Source organism: Malus sylvestris, chromosome 14 (assembly GCF_916048215.2).
Source record: "Malus sylvestris chromosome 14, drMalSylv7.2, whole genome shotgun sequence".
NCBI lineage: Eukaryota > Viridiplantae > Streptophyta > Magnoliopsida > Rosales > Rosaceae > Malus > Malus sylvestris.
Window position 1 is genome coordinate 14,297,507 of NC_062273.1, and position 21,345 is coordinate 14,318,851.

The following is a 21,345-nucleotide window of genomic DNA, read 5'->3' on the forward strand; positions in this document are numbered from 1 at the left end:
TGCCGCCTTGATCTTTTCATGAGGAATGTGCCATTGACCAGGTAGTCTACGATGGAATCTTGTCAGTTTGGAGTTGTACTAACCTGTGCCACCTTGGCTACTGGTTTCGCCTCTATGCTTAGCTCGTATAGATATTCCATTGGAATAGAACGTTGGTGAAGAAGCCTAGGCCGGTTAGTGCGTCCACGTGAGCGTTGTCTACTTGTGGAACTTGAATGAGGGTGTAAGTCTGAAACACCTCAAGCAGTCTTGCTAGTGATTAGCTAGGAATCAGAATGAATTGCGAGCTTTTTCACTGCCAAGTCTTTTGCCATTCGGAAGCATGCTAGTAAGGTCTCGTATTATGCTTCGTTGTTAGATACTTTGAAACCTAGGCATCGAACCGTCTGGATGACAAGGACTACACCTGCTCGTGAACCTTTGTAGTTGGATGCGCCGTGGACATGCAAATGCTAAAAGTTTCCATCGGATGGAGCAGACAAGGCTAGGGCGTGCTCGACTACCTCCGTGAAGCTAGGGCTATGTTACACGCAGCAAGAGATGCTCAACTACTAGTATTGGACCACTCTAAAGTTGAATTATGGAGCAAGGGTATGCTAGGACCATGTGACACGTAGTAAGAAGTGGTGCTGAACTGTCAGTACATGTTGCTCTATGTAGAATCTTTTGAGGCAACAAGGACAAAATTTTTTTTCGAGTGTGTCCTTCCAGTGTTCGTCTACCCTTGGCGCATCTTTGGGGCTGAGTTGTTGCTTTCGTCAGAAAACTTTACATTCGCCAGGGTCTTACGCCTTTATCGTTGCGTGTCTGGATTGGGCGAAATAGTGCGTCATGAGGATGACTGCATGCATTTGAAGGTAAAACTTGAGCTTCTAGGTTACAACAACTATCGTCAAAGTTAGCTTTTGAATTTTTAATAGCATCGAGGAGAGCTTTTTAACTGTAGAATATAGATAGTTGAGTCTCCAGCTCTTCTCGCATGATGGTAGAGCTTATTGCTGCTTTAGATACTGTTAAACATGTGAATAACTCTTCTGCTGCTTCCGGTTTGGATAGTAGGGATGTGATGTCGAGTACTTCTTCAAGTCATTGAGTGTGCATTGGTAAGCCTCGTCCCAAAGTGCATGTTTCTCTGCCAGAGCGAAAAAGTCTGCCAGAGTTAGATCTTCTTTCATGATCAATTTTTCGAATAGCAGGTGGTCTGCTGAAAGTCCTTTTTGGAAGACTGCTCTAGCTATTGAGTCATTGCATCCTACTATCCTTGCCTTCTCTGCTTTGAACCTCCTTAGATAATCACAAAGCGACTCCTTTGGGTTCTTCTTAACGTCGAACAAATGGTCGGACTTCTTTTTTATCAAGCGATAAGATGAATATTCTTTGGGTGAAAACTAAAGAAAGTTCGTCGAAATTCCGGATGGATTGTGGCGGCAGTGTTTAGAAACAATCTTGCGTCTCACCTTGTAGAGTGGTGGTGAATATCTTGCACATGAGATCATCATTGTTTCGATAAAGAATCATTGTGCTTCGATAGTACTTTAAGTGTCTCTCCAGGTCTTTATCTTCTTTGAAAGATGTGAAATATGGCATGCTGAACTCGCGTAAAGGCTATGCCTGCTCGATCTCGTTCGTGAAGGGTGACTTGCTTATGTTGGTCATGTTCCGTCATAGTGCCTCGTCAGTGACCTTGTTGCGTTGGAAATTACACAATCGCTTGGTCAAGAGTCTCTCTACTTCTTCCTGAATTTGCCTTTGTTGAGGTAGTAGAGCTCTCGGCTACCCCCAACCTTGACTTGCTAGTTTAAGTTGCATTTCCATGTGTTTGGCTTGTCTATGCCACGGATACGGTACATGTAGCACGTTCCTAGCAGGCGAGCGAGTTCTTCGCCGGCTGCCGGTTGAACTTGAGCCAGATTGAGTGACTGCTTCTCTCCATCCATCGTGCTACCTACTCAGATGTGAGATGGATGATGCTTCTTGCGGGCTTAGCCGCAAATGAACGCTTCGCCTGGAAGGTTGCTCATGTTGACTATCGGAGCGTGACCCCAACTATGAATGTATGCTCGTCTGTGGGCCTAGTCGAGAGTGCACGCTCCTTCGCGCTCTAAGACGGAAGCATACGTTATCTCGGGGGCCCAATCGGGAGTGTACACTGCATGAACGCTCGGTTCGTGGCTAGTCGAGTGGCTACTTGCCGGGACATTGCTAGAAGGGTTCTTTGTCTACCCTTGTCCTACTTCGGGACACCTCGTCTGGGGCACATTACATCTCGGTGCACTGCAAGAGCTGGTTCACCAAGGTCATTTGTTGTGAGAAGGTGCTCGTCAACTCTATGACTTGTCGAGACAAGTGTTGTTCTCCATTTGGGTTGGAATAGTTTAGAATGAATGCGTCTTCTTGAGCAGTGGAAGTGTGGTAGACTCTGGGCGTAAAATTTAAGTTGGGAAATGCCAAATCCACATAAAAGTGTGGTGAAAATGCTCATGGTTCAATCGTCAGTCTAGAAATTTGAAGCTGGGATAGTTGAACTAATCTTGGATCGATTTGGGCTACTTGGAAGTCCACGGGAGCAAATTAGGCCGCGGAAATAGGTTAGGCCACGAGAGTGAGCTACTCAACTGAAGTAGGCTGGGCCACGGGAGTGGGCTGCTCCGCTAGAGCAGGCTGGGCCCTGGGAGTGGGTTGCTCGGCTGGAGTAGGTTGGGCCACGGGAGCAAGCTGTGTCATGAAAGTGGACTGTTCAGCAGGAGCAAGCTGAGCCATAAGAGTGGGCTACTCAGCTAGAGCAGGCTGGGCCACGGGAGCAGGCTGGGCCATGAGAGTGGGCTACTCGGCGAGAGCAAGCTGGGCCACGAGAGTGGGCTGCTCGACAGGAATAGGTTACTCAGAGTGTGATGCACATGGGTGCGAGGCTTGGGCTCGGCTTGGCAACGCGTTGAGTTCGCGTTGGGCTTGGAGTGACATGGTTTAGGCCATGGCCTTGGTGCCGTGAGCCTTGGATGGCACGGCTCAAGCCGTGGTGAATGCTATGGACCTCGCCACGGGTGGCTACTGAGGTAGCCACCACGGTGGTTCCCATGGTGAAAACTCGTGGTGGTGGTGCCGCTCCACTTATTGTCGCATTTAGCCTCATGAATCACCGTGGTCCCATTCCTTGGATATTGGAATTTTCACTTGTGGAATTTTCTAAATTTCTAGCCATTGTATTCTTCTTTTACGTTTTATCAAAGAATCTTTGCAAATAAAAAATTCTAATAATAAAAACGTAAGAAAAAATACAAGTACACTAGAAAATAGAGAAAAACCTTTTTTATGCGAGAATCTTCTACAAGTGTGGATTTCTTCTCTCAATGAAAGCACCAATTTGTGGATGCAAATTTCCACCTTCTTGATCTTGGACAAAATTGCACCTACAAAACAAATAACACCTTAGGTCAAGGCCAAGAGCCACACGCGCCCATGATGAATGGAGGGGCTTTGGCCGAAGAACCTCTTATGCCAAAGTTAGAATTTAGAGAGAAAAGTCTTTGAGAATTTTGGAGAATTTTAGCAAGAGTGAAGACCTAGATTTTTAGAGAAAAGTGGGTCATATATATAGGGCATGTCCGGTCCTCTTTGGAGAAAGAGTGGCCGGCCCTTTGTGTGTATTTTGGGTGTTATTTGGTGATTTAATTAGCAAATTAATATATTGATTAGGAATAAATATATTAATTGGCTAATTAACATAATAAAAGGAATGTTTTTGGGAGGTTATTGAGTGAATAAATAGCTAATTGATTAGCTAAAAAAGGGAAAATAAGGTAAAAGATATATGGAATGAAATACGTTTTGGGAGTTACCTTGTAGAAGGGATTTGATGAGGTAGGTTTTGAATTGTTACCTATTTTGGGCATTTTTGATTTAGTTGAAGGATGATTGCCCGCTGCTCGCGTATAGGAGTCCCGTTGTACCTCAAGGGTATTTTTGTCCTCTTTTATCCAAAAATCCACGTGTTGCCTTGTGATTATTTTTGGCTCCACAATAAGTATTGGGAAAATCACGCAAAGCAGCAATACCTGTAATTTCTTACGAGATTACTTTTAGTTTCAGCAATGAAAATTCAATGTAAATTAAGCACATAAATTATAATTACAATGTGTACCCTGTTAGTTTACAATTTCAAATTGTTTGACTGCCATCGACATATTTTCATCAACTAGACATAGGATTTAAATTTCAAACAAGTTTTAACATTGAAAAGAGAAATATTATGACACAGCAATAAATAAAATTTAACATCACTTGGATATCCTCCTATATCTGCAATGACAATCCAATCCAAGCATTTCTACTATGTCTTTGTTCAAGATTATATGCCAATAACCATAGTCATAAGAAGGAGTCTTGGAAATAAAATGGATCGTATGATCAGTTAACTAAATTATTAAGACTACAAATCGTCGGATTAAATCCAACGTCTATAATTATTTAACACTTTATAATTTTCCTGATTATCAAACGCCATTTTATACCTATAACAGGAAAATTCAATAGACTTTATCCCAAAAATCCATAACAAAATTAACGTTACAATACGTGGAAGGACTAGAGTGACTTGTGGACACAATCGGCAGAAGAAGCAAATTTTCTCCTCCAAATTCTCTCCTCCTCCATTATCTTAGCCTCCCAATTTCCAGCTTTTCTACCTTTCAAAAACAAGGATCTATTTTCTCTTTTTTTGCTCCCGTAGGCTCTCATTGTGCTTCTTGCCCATTTCCATTCTCTGAGGCCCCCAATTCCCTTCTCTCTTTTTTTACACATTTTAGAAGCCCCTTCTCATTGGAGACAAAATGGTATGCATCCCCTTCTCTTTCTTTTTTTTGTCTCAACAATGATTTATACTGATCATAGGTTCAACTACGATGATTAATTTCTTATTATTTCAACCAAAGGCATCATGTTTGTATTAAGCTGTGTGATAATGCTGTGACTCTAATTTGTTTGTTTCTTCATTTTTATTCATATTAGCTTACGATAGCATGTCATGCTTACAATCTCAACCACATATTCAAACAAATAAGGGAACATTTCACCATGTTAACATCCCGTGAAGCGCTTCGTATGTGATGCAATTACAAAACTTTCATTAGTTGCTTTTGGAAATCACTTACATCAACAAAAATTAAAGGAAAAAAATTCTTCATCAGATCCATATATAGTAATATTTGTTTGAGCAACAGATACAAAATGACGCGCCAATTAATTAGAGGTTGTAACCAATAATTTAGCTTTTATATATTATGGCATGGGATCCCGCAGGCCAATGCAGCTTCTGGAATGGCTGTACACGATGACTGCAAGCTGAGGTTCTTGGAGCTCAAAGCAAAAAGGAGCTATCGCTTTATTCTGTACAAGATTGAGCAACAACAAATTGTGATTGATAAGCTCGGGGAACCTAATGAGAGTTATGAGGATTTCACCGCCAGTTTTCCTGCTGATGAGTGTCGCTATGCTGTCTATGACTTCGATTTCACTACTGAAGAAAACTGCCAGAAAAGCAAGATTTTCTTCATTGCTTGGTAATTAACTTCACACAAAAATTGCATCCATTCTCATTTTCTCTTACAATACAATTGGAAATTGAACCTGCCATGGTCACATATGTTATGCCTATCCTTATTAGCTTAACGATCTTTCTTGGCTCTCATTGAGTGTCGCTATGTGAGGCTCATTATACAAAAGTTTGTATAACGAGGGTCATATGTTTGTAGGTAAGGAGTAATTCATCCATACAAGTTATATACATTTATGTGTCTATCTATTTACCTTGTGAAAAGTGATATTATCTTTATGGTCAATGAGATAGATAGTATCTTGTGAAGAGAGAGAGACACATAATTGTATACAATTGATGGTAGGGAAAAAAATTTCGTATTTTAAAGGATGAATCCTTATTCCACCATTCTTGATTTCAAATTCACGAGGGCTTGTTTGGTCCTTAGGATTGGATTGGATTGGATGGAGTAAATCATAAGATCAATGTATCTTGAAGTAAGAAAAGAATACCTTCAACTTGGACAAAAAAATTTCATTTATTGCTTAAAAATATCTTGATAAACAACTGAATTACCAATCCATTCTTAGGTACTCAACGAGCCCTCAGTATGTACCTTCTGATGACTCTAACTAGAATATTTTTCTACAGAAAATTTGTAATCTCTCTCCAAGTCATTTTTTCCATTTCTTTTTGCACTTTATTGAACACCTAAACAACGATACTTGCACATGTGTTTTTGTGGCATGGATTAGGTCACCGGATACATCAAAGGTGAGGATGAAGATGGTGTATGCTAGTTCCAAGGACAGATTCAAGAGAGAATTGGACGGCATTTCATTTGAATTGCAAGCAACAGATCCAAGTGAGATGAGCTTGGACATAGTGAAAGGGCGAGCCTGCTAAAGCGACCCCCCTTTCGCTCTCTATCTCTTCCAAATCTTTTTCATGCTTTCCCTCTTTGGGGGCCACCAACATTTTATAGCCATTATTTATAACTTGGATTTTTTTTTTTTTAAAAACACATTCCATTCCAAAACCAAGTGAATCTGTGAATGGACTACGTACTCTTCTGTATAACCTCAAAGCCTTACTCGAAAAAGAAAAAAAATATGATTTTTTGGGATTAAAAAAGCAAAGGGATTGAACTCTAAAAAAATGAATTGCCTGCAGCAGAAGCATTAGTTGATGCTGAAATGTTGCTGCTGCTGCTGCTGCTTTTGCTTTAGAATTGGTTGAATAGGGTTTTGCTTTGCTTTCATTTGTCAAGTGTTGCTCTTAGAAGATTGTTATGATCGTAGCAAAATGGTCTTTGTTTTATGCCCCTTGTTTTTTTTTCGCTCGGGGTGATTGTGTGCAGTTTCTCTCTCTCTCTCTCTCTCTCTCTCTCTCTCTCTCTCTATATATATATATATATATATATATATATATATATATATATATATATATATATATAAATTGTCAACGAAAAATCAAAGTATATCCATATGTTATTTTCCATTGTGCACTGTGTTGCTGTTATATATACTTTGTGCGAACAAAAGAAACACACAAATTAAGAGCATTGCCTCTTGAAAAAGGCCAAAAAGCCGTTGTCAGAAATATTACAAGGAGAAATGGGAAAGTCTAAGTTCAAAGATAGCCTTATTTCCTCAATTATCTTATGAAACAACAAATCACAACTGAGTAGAGAGGAAAGACATTATACACGGAATAGGAAGTAACAAAGGATCTCGAGAAGATGGGACACGGATAACTTGGGAATCACTCAACCAGGAACAATGGAAATTGCTCGAATTTGCTACAAATTATGACTTTGATAAAGGATAAGTCATCACCAACCATTTTAAATTTAAGGATAATACTATTCACACACCCATTTTACCTCTCGCATACCCTTGTTAGTTATTAGCTATTGATCTTTTTTAATGCATTATATCCATGCTGAATATTAAAAGGGGTGTGTGAGAATTAAAAATGAGTGTGTGGATAAAACTATCAAAACTTAAAACCCATATTTATTTCCACATACTGCATCATTCTCCCATTCTAAAAAAAACTCGCCCTCAAGTTTGCAGCTTTCTAGTCTTGGTTTGAACTTGGGCTTTCAACCTCCTAACAATATTCCATTGGTTGTAGCTTTCCCAAACCTTTATATCGCGATTTCTATGGTGCAGACATCTATTTACGGACCATATGTAAGGACCGAATATGGTTCGCTGGACCAAATCTGAAGGATTCACAACAAATCCATCATAAACGAGCTTAGGGTGAAACCGAGTCATAAATGATCCTTCAGTTAATTAATATTGTACCCGGGATGTATTCCAAATTTCTTGGGATTTGAACTCTACTCCCGACATCAACACTTTCCTTCTTACAAAAACACTCATCTCCTTCTCCCGCGTTTGCTCAAACATCGTTGTTGTCAAAAACATCCTTGCCATTGGAAAACTTGCTTCCTGTTCCAAACCGAGTATTAGTTGGTATGTGGTGGTGTGTTGTCTAGCCTCACATAATTTCCAAACATCAGTGAAGAAAATGAGCAAGTAGGTTGTGGTGGTGTTGGTTTGTGGAGGCTGTGCAGTGGGTTCCAAAGAAAGGACATGCTTGTCACTTCATTCGAGCTAGGGTCAAACTGCTTCCTTGATATGCATAGTGATATTTTATTCCGCCAGTGAATTTTAAATTTGGTGAGTTTTGAAAATGGAACTCTAGAATTCCATCTATTTATTTATGTTAAGTATTATAAATTAAGTTTGGTGTATGGTTAATTATGCATGTTCTTGGATGTAATTAGGTGGAATTTGTCGATATATGTCATTTTTTTTTTTACAAATTAGGGCAAGTTTTGAACTTATGAAGCTATGTTGGCAAGTTGTGTAGATGTTATCTGTTGTTTTGGTAAAGTTGCAGTTTTGAATTCTGAATTCTGTTAATTTTATGGTGGTAGAGATTGATTTTTGTATCTGAATTATTGTTAATTTTATGGTGGGAATTGAAATTGCTTAAGTAATGATGCTCTGTTAACAGCATATGTAAAGTTATGAAGCGTTGGTGACAGGTTATTGTTAAGATATGTACCATTGATTGTTGATGTGTGTGTATTGTTAAGTGCATAGGATATGGCAGGCCAGGGTGTTGAACTAGCAACCAAAGAAGAAGAAGTGTATAGGCGAAGGCTTAATAACTTATCTCAAGCCCCCTCATGTGTTAGGATTGATTAGGGAGAAGTTTAATAAGGCAGAGCTTGATGCCTTTGGGGCAACTTGCTTTGGCCACCTTCAGGGTGTGGATGAATTGGCCTTCAGTGAGCAATTGGTGCATGAGTTGTCACTCCGTAGAGTGAGAAATCAAGGAGTTAAAGACCTAGAAGGGCTGACCTATTTAATAGGTTGTGAATTGACCTGATTCACAAAGCAGGACTTATGCCTCATTATCGGGCTATGATGCGACGAGCCCCATAACATAGAGGTAGAGCCTTAAAGGATTAGGCTGTTGAGGGAGTATTTTCTCGTGTAAATTAGGGTTGGCAGGTGAAGGGAGAAAAGAAAATGGGAAAGGTAAAGCGAAGGACATCCCCAAGAAAGTCAGCAAAAAAATATTTGTAACTTGCGGCGAGCTTGAAAGGGCATTTAAGGAGTGCAAGAACATGGACGACGCCTTTAAGCTAGGGTTGTTATACTTTGCCGATGTTGTATTGATAGGGGTGAAGAACAACATAGCTGTGAATCTTAATTACCTCGACCTCATATAGGATATGGATAGGTTCAACAGCTTTGCATGGGGTTCCATCTCCTTTGAACAACTTCATGACAAGCCCTCATTTGCTGCTTCAAGAAGAGGTAGAGGTAGAGGTAGAGTTGAAGGGGGATAGCGAGGGAGATGAGGAGGAAGAAAAAGAAGTTAGGGGTACAAAGAAGGCGCATCGGTCCAAATGGGGCTACAAAGGATTTTCGTATGCTTTTCAGGTAATATGTGATGCTTTCATTGGTAATATTGGCTTTATCAATATGAGTGAGCATTCATTTATTAACGAATATGTACAGGTGTGAGTATATAAAAAAAATCCCTAACTCCCAACACAAATGATGTCGATGAGTTGAAAATGAAGTTGAAAGAGGTGAAGGCATCATTCGCGCGGTTGGCCCTTGAGAAGGAGATATCAAACAGAAATTTGGTGAAGAAAGTGGAAGAGTTGTCGAACGTGGAGGAGGAATTAAGGAGGGCAGTGATGGAAGAACCTATGGAGGAGAATGCCGAGGAAAAAGATGAAGGAAAAAAGATGTGGGAGAAGAAAATGAAAATGATGAAGAAGATGAAGAAGAGGGAGAAGAAGAAAAAGATGAAAAGGCAAAAGATGAGGAGGCAAAAGAAGAGGAAAGCAGTAAAGAGGAGAAAAAAAAGAGAAGACCAACTGGGTGGTCAAATTGGCGGTAATGTAAAAACCATTGTGGAAGAAGAAGACAAAACCAAAAAAAGAAGAGGACGGTAGTGAAAAGTGGGTGATGAAAAAAGTGGTTTGGAGGTAGGGGAGGAAAAACCAGTGGGTGAAAAGGGGTATCAAAAGGAGGAATTATGGGACAAAGGAAAAAGTGAAGGACGAAGGTTGGAATGAGTTTGCAGGGACTGTTGATTAGGCCAATCCTATATATGTATGTGCGAAGATGGGTTGGTTTGGTCGGAGAACCAGCAACGGAAGAGTGTGAAGATGTCAAGTGTTTGAATGATGACAATGAGGTGGTGATATACACGCCCGATGGCCATCATGTGGGAACCAAGAGGAAAGTCCCATGTACAAGGGCAACGTCAAAATCTATGCTAACAAAAAGGAGGAAGAAAAAAAAAAGATGAAAGTGGTTCGCCACACCCCGTTGATATTTGACATCACAAAGTGCCAAAAATCCACGTCAGTCAGATGAAGGACGATGTTGTGCAAAGAGAAGCGTTAATTAAAGCCATGGACGTAGAATGTGTGGTTGAGCTATTATCGGTGCATATTCTCATATATTTTTATCATATACTTACTTTGGATTTTGTATATATGAATAGGTTAAATGTTTGTATTGTTTTAATTTATAGGCATTCAATACTAGAGTTATGCAAAAATGAAGTGAAAAATAAGCTTTTCGGGTGTGTAGAGTAATTTCAGTGGAGCAAGAGGCTAATTAACTGCACCAAGGCATATGCGTTACGACAAGAAGATGAGACTGCAATGGTTTTGGAAATCAAATGGACATGGGAGTGTTATTCAATGGATTTAAGGATAGACATAATTGTTTTATTTATTTATTATTATTTCCATTTATTTTCTTTTTATTTAATAAAAACTTAAAGTGCATTATTTAAGATTTTAGTGGGGTTTAATTAGTTTTTTTTTTCTTGTCTTTGTTGTGGGTCTTTATATTGAGATTGATTCCCCATTGTGAGTTAAAAAAAAGCCACCAAAATGTATCACACTTTATTGGGGCTGAGGCAAGGAAGGGAGAAGGGAAGAGATTTTCTAGTTTCTTTTCTTTGCTAAGGTTACGATGTAGCCTAATTATGAATAATTAATTGTCTTGTGACATTGTTATTATCATGTTTTTCATCTTTATTGAGTATCTTTTGCTATTTGTTATGCGCTTGATTTTTGTTTAGATGCTTGATCACCATCTAAGTTTTAGTTAAGTTGATTTGATGCAAGTTAGAGTAGATGCCATACTTAACTTGGGTTTAGCTTTTTGCAATTGATACCATAAACACCTATTTGTAGATGCTATGCAATTAGGGTTTATGTGATTTTCCAACGATTTCCATAGAGCTTAATGGGTTCTTACTTTTTTAAATTCTTCTAGATGCCATAGAGGATTAACATATAAGGATACTTTTGATGAACAAGATGCCATGGCTGTTGAATAATTTAGGGAAAATCGATCATCAATATTGGGGAAGTACTTGAGCGTAACATATTAAGGGAATTAAGTAGAATTGGTTACGGTGATTTTGGATGCCCTAGGTGTTATTTTTCTTATGTTTTTAATTTTATTATTTCATGCATTTTATTTTTAAGCTTTGTTTAATTTTCATTTTAAGTCTAAATATCATATCTTTTCCATTAAACCTTCTCCATTATAATTTGTTTCAATTTAGTTAGTAAGATTTTTAGAATCAATTCGATCTTTGTGGACGATATCCGTGCTTCAAAGCTATACTATCATCCGATTCGTATACTTGCGAGCACTAAAATTCGAGACTTAATGATGTTAATTTTGGTTATCTATTTTTCGCAACAAGTTTATGGCGCCATTGATGGGGATTTTGATTATGTTCCTTACTTAATTGGATTGTTACATTTTTTTAGTTGGTCTAGCTTTAATGTTTATTTTTAGTTTTTTTTAATAATAAATTATTTTCCTCAGTCTCTTGTTTAGCTTACCGATTATTTTGTATTTTTGCAGAAATTGGAATCCCTCAGCTTTGATGCCACTACAAAATTCAAGTTTGGGGATGGATTCCATGTACATCTTCATTTGCATGTCTCCTTTAAACCTGGGAAGTTTCTTTGTCCTAGAGCTTAAGCATTTATTCTTATTTTTCTGTACGTTTGTTGTCTATTTCTGTTATTCTTATCTTCATTTGTTTTTTTAATCCTTTTGCTTTATTTCTTTAAAAAAAATAATAATAATAAAATAAAATATAAAATATAAAATATAAAATATAAATTTTTCAAAATACAAAAATATTTTATTTTTCTTTGGGTCCTGATGTTATTGGCTACTTCCCAATTCAGTGATGAGATTTGGTCTTAATTTTTTCATAACTTTCAAGAGATTTAAGCCTGAAATTAGTTCTTTACATTATCTTTGTTTTAACCATATTTTTTTATGAACATGACTTGGAAAATATATATGCACATAGCCTTGTTGGTGTGAAACTTGAGCATGATTTAACATTTCATATGTGAATCTAGTGAGCTTATGTGACCCTTAAGAGCTTTTGAGCCTAAAATAGATTGAACCACTATGCATCAATCTCATTTATTCTTGCGCCATGGTCTCATTTTTACATGTATCTCTAGAACTTGTTTTATACCTCTCGTTGTATTCATCAATTCACGTAAAATATTGGAAATGACATAGGCATTTTTCCCTTCTTTCGTTTGATTCTTTCTAGCCAACCCTTGTTATTATTTTCCCTAGTTAGCCAACCCCTTGAGCCTTTATGTGAGCCCTTTTTTTTTTTTTAATTTCTTTAACCTAAATTTTCCCTACTTAGCCTTGTAAAGAATTTCCTACCCGTCTAAAAGCTTGTAGAGTATTTTTTTTTTTTCTTAAGAGGAAAGAATGCCAAGTATTGGGGCTTAAGCATTTATAATAGACAAGAAAAAAATGTTGCGGAAAAAAAAAATTGATGCTTGCTTTAAAGAATAAAAAAAAAGGTTTTGGGAGGGGGGGGGAATGTTTCAAAGATTAACCAATTGAAATAAAGTTCTATTTTATGCTCAAGTTCTCATGTGCTTCATGGGTTTAAAGTTTCTCTATCTCTCAAATACAATTGTGATGCTCTACAAGTTATTTAGACTTTGTGTTTTTCCATACTCTTTTCTTCTGTAAGTAAGGTGATGCAATATTTCTATAGCTTCAATAAGTTGAAGGAGAAAGAGAAGAAGTGAGTAACTTATTAACATTACGATTTTATGTATATGCCTCAGAATAATTGATGAAATGAATACAACGATGAGGCTAACAATTTTTTTGTTTACATTGTTTGTCCAGTTGCCCAGTTGGAGTTCATGATTGCTGGAAGCACCGATTTCTGGAGGCGACTTCTGGACCACAATGGTTGGCTGTCAATAGATGTAAATGAGTAAACCCTATGTGTGATGGACTGATATAAGTGTGTTGTCATTGGGTTGGTGTGATAGTTGAATTATATTTTATTGTATATTGCAACACATTCACTTGCATCTCTATCTCTTGAGGAAGCATGAGGATGAGGCACGGAGGATTCAGAAAGTGGTGACCACCAACACAACAGATTGGTTTCCGGTAATGCATCCCACTTAATTTATCCTATATTGAAAAGTTTGGCAATTGTGATGTTCAGTGTGTTTTCGGTTTGGTGAACTATTGTACATGTTTCTTTGATATATTTTACACTTGTAGATAGTCCTATTATGAATGAAGCTATGATGACAGGAATATTGAAGTGAAAAGTAAAGGATGGAAAAGGGTTGTGTCCAAACTGTATGAGCCGGTGCTGTACATAACTGTGATGGGGAAGAGGGTAGAGTTCGGTGCATCATGGGTGGAGGATGTGGATAGGGTGTACATGCATCTCAACCTATCAACATTGGGTGGCGGTAGAGATGAATCTTAAAGATGGGACAATATATGTGTATGACTCATTGAAGACGGCCACCCACACACTGCAAGCGAGGCTCCCATCGCTCACGTCTTGCCGGATTTCCTCCTTAGCCTATCAAGGGATGTCAATAAGGGACCTTCGCCAATCGACATAAGTCCAAGGTGATACAATCATTATTGCATACAGTTTAAAATCCTTTTTATTTAGATTCTTGTGATGTTTTTGAGTGAATTCAGTTCTCTTCCACTTAGTTTTGTGTTGTTCCTAGTTTTAAGGAGTAAAGACGAAGACACAGTTTTGAGGAGTAAAGACGAAGACACAACAAAAAGGATACCTTTTGCAATTGAAACGAGTTATGTGTCCTGGAAGCACAAACTGTCTGTGCGGATCTACCAACTTAATGGAATAAACTGTGCTTCCTCAGAACGAATGAGCTGTTGAGCCTTATACCATTGGAAAGATATGGATGTTAGCTTTCAGGGGAATTTTACGACCTGAGATTTCAAGTTTTCTAGACGATGTGATGAAGATTTTCGTACAAGACGTATGTCAGCCAAGTCTATGCAGAAATTGCAAAGTCTGTTGGGTTTTTCAAGTCACAATTCAACCGAAGACCAAAGCCCAAAATATAACACATTGGAGATGACCTTTTGTCCAATACAAATGAGGAAAAGATTGCAAAAGACCTAATCATGCTAGGATTTTGACAAATATATGAAGGAAAGATTGTAGGAAGTCAGGAGGTGATGTGAAAATTAACTTGACACACAAATTAAACCCTATTGATGACAATTGCAGCAAAGATGTAAGTAGGGATCGTTCTAAACCGAGGATTAACTAGGGCTGCTAATCTACTCAAATTAAACTCTAAAGCACTAAACTAGACTTAAAAACACAAGAATAGACTCTATAGACTCTAAACTGACCTAAAACACTCAAATCTACAAAACTAAATTAAAAAGACTCAATTCTAAACCTAACAAGTGATTTGGACGAAATTAAAACTTACTTTGACTCAAAAGATTAAAAGAAAACAGATTGTAACTTAACTAACTCAGAATACACTTAAAAGACTCAAAACAACACAATACTAACAATTAGACTCAAAACAGATTCTAGGGATTAAATTGGACGAATTTAAGACTAAACTAAGACCCAAACAATGTTTATGGACTAATTCTAACCTATATTGACTCAAAACACTCTAAAGATCCTAATTAGGACAGATTTTGACCTAATAACACAAAACAAAAAAGGGGGTTTGATTTCTGACAAAATTGAATTAAAACTAAACAAATTGCAAAACAAAGTAAACTAAAACGAAATTGAGATGAATTCAAGGGTGAAAAGCTAGTTAGAGGATCCTTCTCCACACATGAACATATGCAACATAAATCAATTTCCAGTATTGTTTCTTTAAACCATGAACGACAATGCCCTAAATTAATCGTGAATGCACAAATTAACTCTCAGATTTCCCTAAATTTATTGAATTGGATGAGTGAATGCGACAACCCAAATTATTCTTCTCAAGTTCCCTATATGAACAGCATGATAGAGATACATTCAAAGATCATTAAATTCCATGGAAATCATAAGCATTGACAAGGCAATTATAACTATGAACTGCATGATACTCTTGCTAAGAATCTACTTAACACGATTGTGACCAACAATCTCCACAACTTGTAATTATAAGTTCCTAACGATTAGGTGAAAGTCTCTTATAATTTAGCATCAAATTCAAGCATGCAAACTAAGTAGGCCTCCTTAATCAACACACAAAAATAAGTTATCAATCAAATAGATAAGTAAATCGCATTCATGTTTTACGAAACAATAACTGAAAGGAATCAATTCATATTAACATATGTCCATGGCTTCGAATTCACCACTAACTAATAAGAATATAGTTCCACATGTTCATAGCAATTGAAAAGCAAATTCAAATAAACATCAAAACTGAAACGAGGGAAGAAAGAACTCTTAAAACTCCCAAGGATGCAGATGGCTCGCGCACAAGGCCCTCCTTCATCAATGGAATTCACGGCAAGACTCTCATTCTTCTCCAAAAGGTGTGGAAGAGATGTATCTTGATGTAGAATGGTGTTTTGGGATGTAGAATGGTGGTTAGGGTTGCGGCAAAAGTGTTTCTGAGTGGTATGAAGGGTGGTGACGAATTTGTGCTGAAAATATGTATATATAGGCTCAACAAAACCCTTGGGTAAATCAGATTAGGGTTAGAAATCAGCACACTAGGAGAATTAGGGCTCTAGGGTTCGGCACAAGGATTTAAATCCACTAAGGAAAAGGTTTAGCCCAATTAATTTCAAAAAATGATTTGTATAACCCAAATCCACAAGGAATAAGGCCTAATAGATCAAAATCCACAAAGGAAAAGGGATAGAGGGGTGTGGCACACATTGGAGGGAAAAGAGAATAGCTTGCAAGGCAAGGCAAAAGCCTTCTAGAAGGGAAATAGGCGCCACTTTTGTAAGGTTTCTAAAAACAATGTGTTTTGTGGCTAATTTGGGACTTCTAGAAGGGAATTCTTCTAGAAATAGGTTCTAGAAATATATATGTAGGTCCCCTTGCAGCTAGGATTAAGACATGATAAGATTAGGATATGATAAGATAAGATAATGGTGGATAAGGTTGTGGATAATGTTTCCTCTTTTGAGCTTATTCCTTATCTTCTTTGTCTTGAATTTAATTTCCTCCTCTTCTTATCAGATTCCTAGCCTTTTGAACTCCAAATTCGTCCATCCATCTTGGCCCATACATGTGCTATCCATTTAGTGCCCAAAACTGCTCCAAAATGCACTTTGTTGCCAACTTTGTCATTTGGACCTACAAACACACGAAAATAGCTTAAAACACTATAATAACCACAAACTAACTATAAAAGTGCAAGAAAACAAGCTAACTAAGTCGCATAAATATGCTCCTATCAGGAGGTTCTTTTTTTTTTTTTTTTTTTTTTTTTTTTTTTAAGGTGAGAGGGTGAATTCTCCGCGACATTTTGAGGAGGAGAAGCAGCATCCATCTACCATCGTTCAATTCTTCTATATTTCAATATCGTTCATAAGTTTTTCATGTCCTTTTCAGACTTTTCATTATGTTTTTGTACTCTATGAATAACTAAATCCATTTCTAGGGCTAGGATGATGCCTTATCATGAATGTTTATTGTTCAATGACTATTTGATGGATATTTAGTTTTATTGGATGAATTCTTATTCATTGCAAGAATTGAATGCTTTGTGTTGAAGTTCTTTGACTGATCACCTTAGGGTTTTGCATATAGTAATTTGAAGACGGATTTGAGGCACGACTGCAATATAATTTGAACTAGCTTCTTGTGAATAAGGGTTGTGAATTACATAGATGTTGTAACAAAATTTATGGTTTGCATGATTCTCTGGTTCTCTTGTACATAATGAGTTCTACATGTTAAATATATGCCCTAACCGGATAGACAGCATGTTAGGATTTATGATCTCTGCCCTAAACGAAGAGAATCATATACTTATGGAGAACTATGGTCTATAGTGCCTTAACTGGACTTAAATACGAGAATTATCATCTAAGAGACAAAATATTTCATTAATGCATTAAACTTGAATCGGCTTGCTTGTGGTTGATTCTGAATCTCTAGATTTTCATCACTTGCCTTAAAACTCAACTTTTCTTCTCTTTAATCTTATTTTTAATTTTATGTTCTGTTTTTTGTTCGCTTATAAAATCATCACAACAACCTCTTCACATCTTTGATTGAATTGTTAATTAAGATCGAGTCTAGTTTGTCGTTTAGGTTTACATTTTCGTGTTTGTGTCTTTAATATAATTAGATTCGATTTAGTTTACGTCACAGCTTTGGGCTTGCAAAACGCTATATTACGACACAGCTTTGGACTGACTTATTCGAGTTTTAACTAGGAACATTTTATATCATTGGAAAGCCCCAGAAGCCTAGTTTTCAACCCAAAAACAGATCAACGATTGGATATTTGAGTTGCAAGAAATTTGCAAAATACCAAGCAATGGTCCAACAAGGAGCAAAGTCTGATCGTGTATGCAAGGTAGACGTTCGTTGCAACTTGAGTTGATTCCTATAGATCAAGAACTTGAGTGCACTTTAAGACACTTGCAGAGACAGCAAGACGTTGAAAGACCAATCATGGTTGATGAGAACAATGGTGGAAATGATCCAACCCTACAACCAAGTGTCTTATGCACTTTAAGACACTGCAATGCTGCATCCGAATCCAAGTGTGAAAAGCAGAATCAAGAAACAGACACTGCAATGTAGTGTTTGAATCCAAAAGTAAAAATCAAGAGTCGCGCAGCGTAAGAGGCGTGTGAGTGTTGAAAAAAACGGAACCAGGAAACGGACATTGCAATGCAACTTCTGAATCCAAGTGTAAAAAACAGAATTAAGAAACGCAATGCCTGGATCTGTATTAACCTATTTCAAAATATAAAAAACATGAGAAAGAAAGGGTGTGTCAGTTGAAGTCGATGCCAGCTGTAGTGGCAGATTTTATAATTTTTGTTTATTTTAAATGCATTTCAGTATCATAATACATGATTGACTATTTAAAATTAACATAAATATTGTTGATGTTTTGTTAATATTGTAACTTTTTATTGATTTTATACAAAATAACCCTTTTTCTAATCTATATAGAATAATAATACAGTAATACATATTTAATATATGTTATAAACTTCTAGTTTAAGTGTGATTGTGTAAATCCTGTATTATATTTGATTCTAGTTATTCTTTCCTATATGGACTTGTATTCCTTGGAGGAGAAAGATTTCTTCTCTCTTATTACTATAAATAAAGGCACTGTGTAGAAGGAATAACATACATTTCTCTACACAACCCTACAAACACATCTCTTTCTATTTTCTCTTTCTATTTTCTCTCTCTGTGCCGCTGGCCCCCTTCCCCTATTACTTAAATGTAGGCCATAATACGTTATTAGCACACTTCTACCGCTACGCTTAGGAATCTGACGTGGAAGCTTTCTGCATCAAACCAGTTCACCAATATCATCACGCAATCAGGTTCTTCCAAAACAACAGTTTTTATCTTGATATTTTTGCATCCCTGATAGCATGAACATTCACTATAATGCATGACCCAACTTTACGTTTTTCGAATCCTAGATTCTACATAAATTGTGTATGCATTATATCTAGAATTGTTGAATTATGTGAATTTGATATTACCATGAATTGCATTAAATATATGTTCATTCACTAAACTATATATTAAACATGCCTTGAATTAATTGAAAAAGAAATAAAAGTCGAAATCTTTTAAGGTTCTTCGAACCCATGACCTGAACCGCAAACCCGAGCTGCCAGCAGCCTACGTTGGCTTGGCGAGCCCAACCCAAGCCACAGATCTTAAGGTGGCAAGCCCAACACCAAACAATGTGTATTAGGCACCATTGTCCCAATCTACAACCCTCGACCTGAAGCCCAGGTCCCCCATCCCCTATCGACTTTTCCAACAAAAATACAACCGTCAATCTTGTGATTTGGACAAAACTCATTGTTTTCACCAACAATCTTCGAAATTCCAAAAGAATTTCGTGAGTTTTTGTAGGATTCACTTGAATCCCTTCGGTTCTCACCACCCCGACGTTAAGGCTCAACCTCCGTCGACAAATCTTGGTTCTCTGATGAACCATGGCTTGCACCGACCATGGAACACCGTCTGAAGCGACGTTGTTGACCATCTTCGGCGAATCCCCACACCTAGCGCCGTTAGGGTGGCCTGAAGATCCAAACCCGAGCCCTAACAAGCCTCAGATTCCTTTGGTCCATCTCACACAGCACCCTTTATTGAGCCTGCTTGTGCTTATTGCCTTAATCCACACACCAGCCATTTGGGCTTTAGTGATAACATGACCTGATAACCACTTAAGCCTTTCTGGGCTCCTGCCATTTCTCCCATGCACCGCGTCACACACAATCCCAGCCTCTACTAGTATATGTGTGTATGTCGCACCAAATCCCAGCCTTGCTGGGGTATCGGTGCTCCCCACCGCACATAATCAGTACCCTTTCTAGGCCTATGCTTTGGGCCTAACCTTTTTTTTTTTTTGCAGCCTTTTTTCTGCCTTGGGCCTGCAGCCCAACATTTATTTTAGGGACTGATCAGCCCATGCCTAACCCCAGCCCAATTTTTAGGCCTGGACCTCACGGTTCTAAATATTACTCAACCCACATGTGGGTTTTGGCCTATTATTTTAGGCCCCGAGTCTAAATGCCTATTTTTTTTAGGCACGTTGGGTTTTACAATTTTTTTCACCCACACTTTAAATTTGGCCCGAAGTCCAAAAAATAATTAATTCAATTATCACTATAGACCTGAAGTTCTATTTGCATATTTTTGTATATATATTTGTGTTTGTCTGCAGGAACATATGAACTTGAAGTTCGTAATTATTTCGAAACCTGTTATTTCGAAACCTGAAGTTTCTAGAAACATGCCTTGTTTGAAAAGCCAAAGTTCTCCTTAAAACATCACCCATGAAAACCCGAAGTTTTTTCATGTATATTTAAACCAATACATGTCTATTAGAACCTGAATGTTCTACTCCTATGTGAATGGATTGATTTTTTTTTCTCCATGACACTAATCACATCTTATCTATTATTTTGTGATAGGAACATGTCGAAATTGAACAAACTCAACTTTACCGCTTTAAAGGTCTCTGGAAGAAACTACCTCAAGTGGGTCCCAGATGTGAAGCTCTACCTCACTGCAAAGAACTTGCGTCCCGCCATTGAAGATGAGACGGACAACCCGGCTGGTGAAGCTGAGAAAACCACTGCCATGATCTTCATCGAAGGTATATTCATGATGCACTGCAAACCGAGTACCTTGCTGAGGAAAATCCATGAGCACTCTGGGTCGTTTTGGCTGATCGCTTTGATCACCAAAAACACATCTTCTTGCCTGAAGCAAGACATGATAGGCAACATTTGTGCTTCCAAGAATTTAAGTCTATGAATTAATATAATTATGAAGTTTGTCGAATCTGATTACTTCTCAAGTTCTATAACAAGACCTTTACCGAAGAGGATCTCCTGAATAAGACCTATTCGACTTTCTCTGCTACTAATATTGTCTTGCAACAACAATATAGAGCTTAAAAGTTCACTAAGTTCTCGGATTTGATCTCTGTTTTACTTCTCGCTGAAAAGCAAAATCAGTTGTTGATGAAAAATCATCAAGCTCGACCTACTAGGGCAACTGTTGTGCCTGAAGCACATTATACCACAAACAAATGCCCAAAATGCCAAAATAGGCATGATAGGGGAGGCTAAAAGCCACCCCGTCAAGGTCAACAGAGCCAAGGCCCATCTAAGGGAGGAAACAAAACCTAGAAATGCCCTAACCTTGTTCCCAAGGCCCCAAACTTCAAGAATAAGAGGAAAGTG

At 37.8% G+C, this 21,345-nt stretch overlaps 1 protein-coding gene and 1 long non-coding RNA gene across 2 annotated transcripts; both read left to right on the forward strand.

Annotated features, from left to right (window-relative positions):
- The first annotated feature begins 4,690 nt into the window (after positions 1-4,690).
- On the forward strand, positions 4,691-6,850 carry LOC126598683 (actin-depolymerizing factor 7-like). Its single transcript, XM_050265040.1, has 3 exons — positions 4,691-4,829; positions 5,296-5,555; positions 6,286-6,850. The coding sequence occupies exons 1-3, from the start codon at positions 4,827-4,829 to the stop codon at positions 6,434-6,436; spliced, it is 414 nt and encodes a 137-aa protein (XP_050120997.1). The 5' UTR covers positions 4,691-4,826; the 3' UTR covers positions 6,437-6,850.
- A 5,962-nt stretch (positions 6,851-12,812) lies between these two features.
- LOC126600458 (uncharacterized) lies at positions 12,813-18,400 on the forward strand. Its single transcript, XR_007615449.1, has 4 exons — positions 12,813-13,370; positions 13,498-13,560; positions 13,711-14,040; positions 17,818-18,400. It is a non-coding gene; the product is annotated as an uncharacterized LOC126600458 (long non-coding RNA).
- Positions 18,401-21,345: the final 2,945 nt, after the last annotated feature.

Bases quoted from the DNA above. Each gene is read 5' to 3' on its own strand.
- LOC126598683 (XM_050265040.1), top strand. The intron at 5,556-6,285 runs GTAATTAACTTC...GGCATGGATTAG, and splicing joins AAGATTTTCTTCATTGCTTG to GTCACCGGATACATCAAAGG.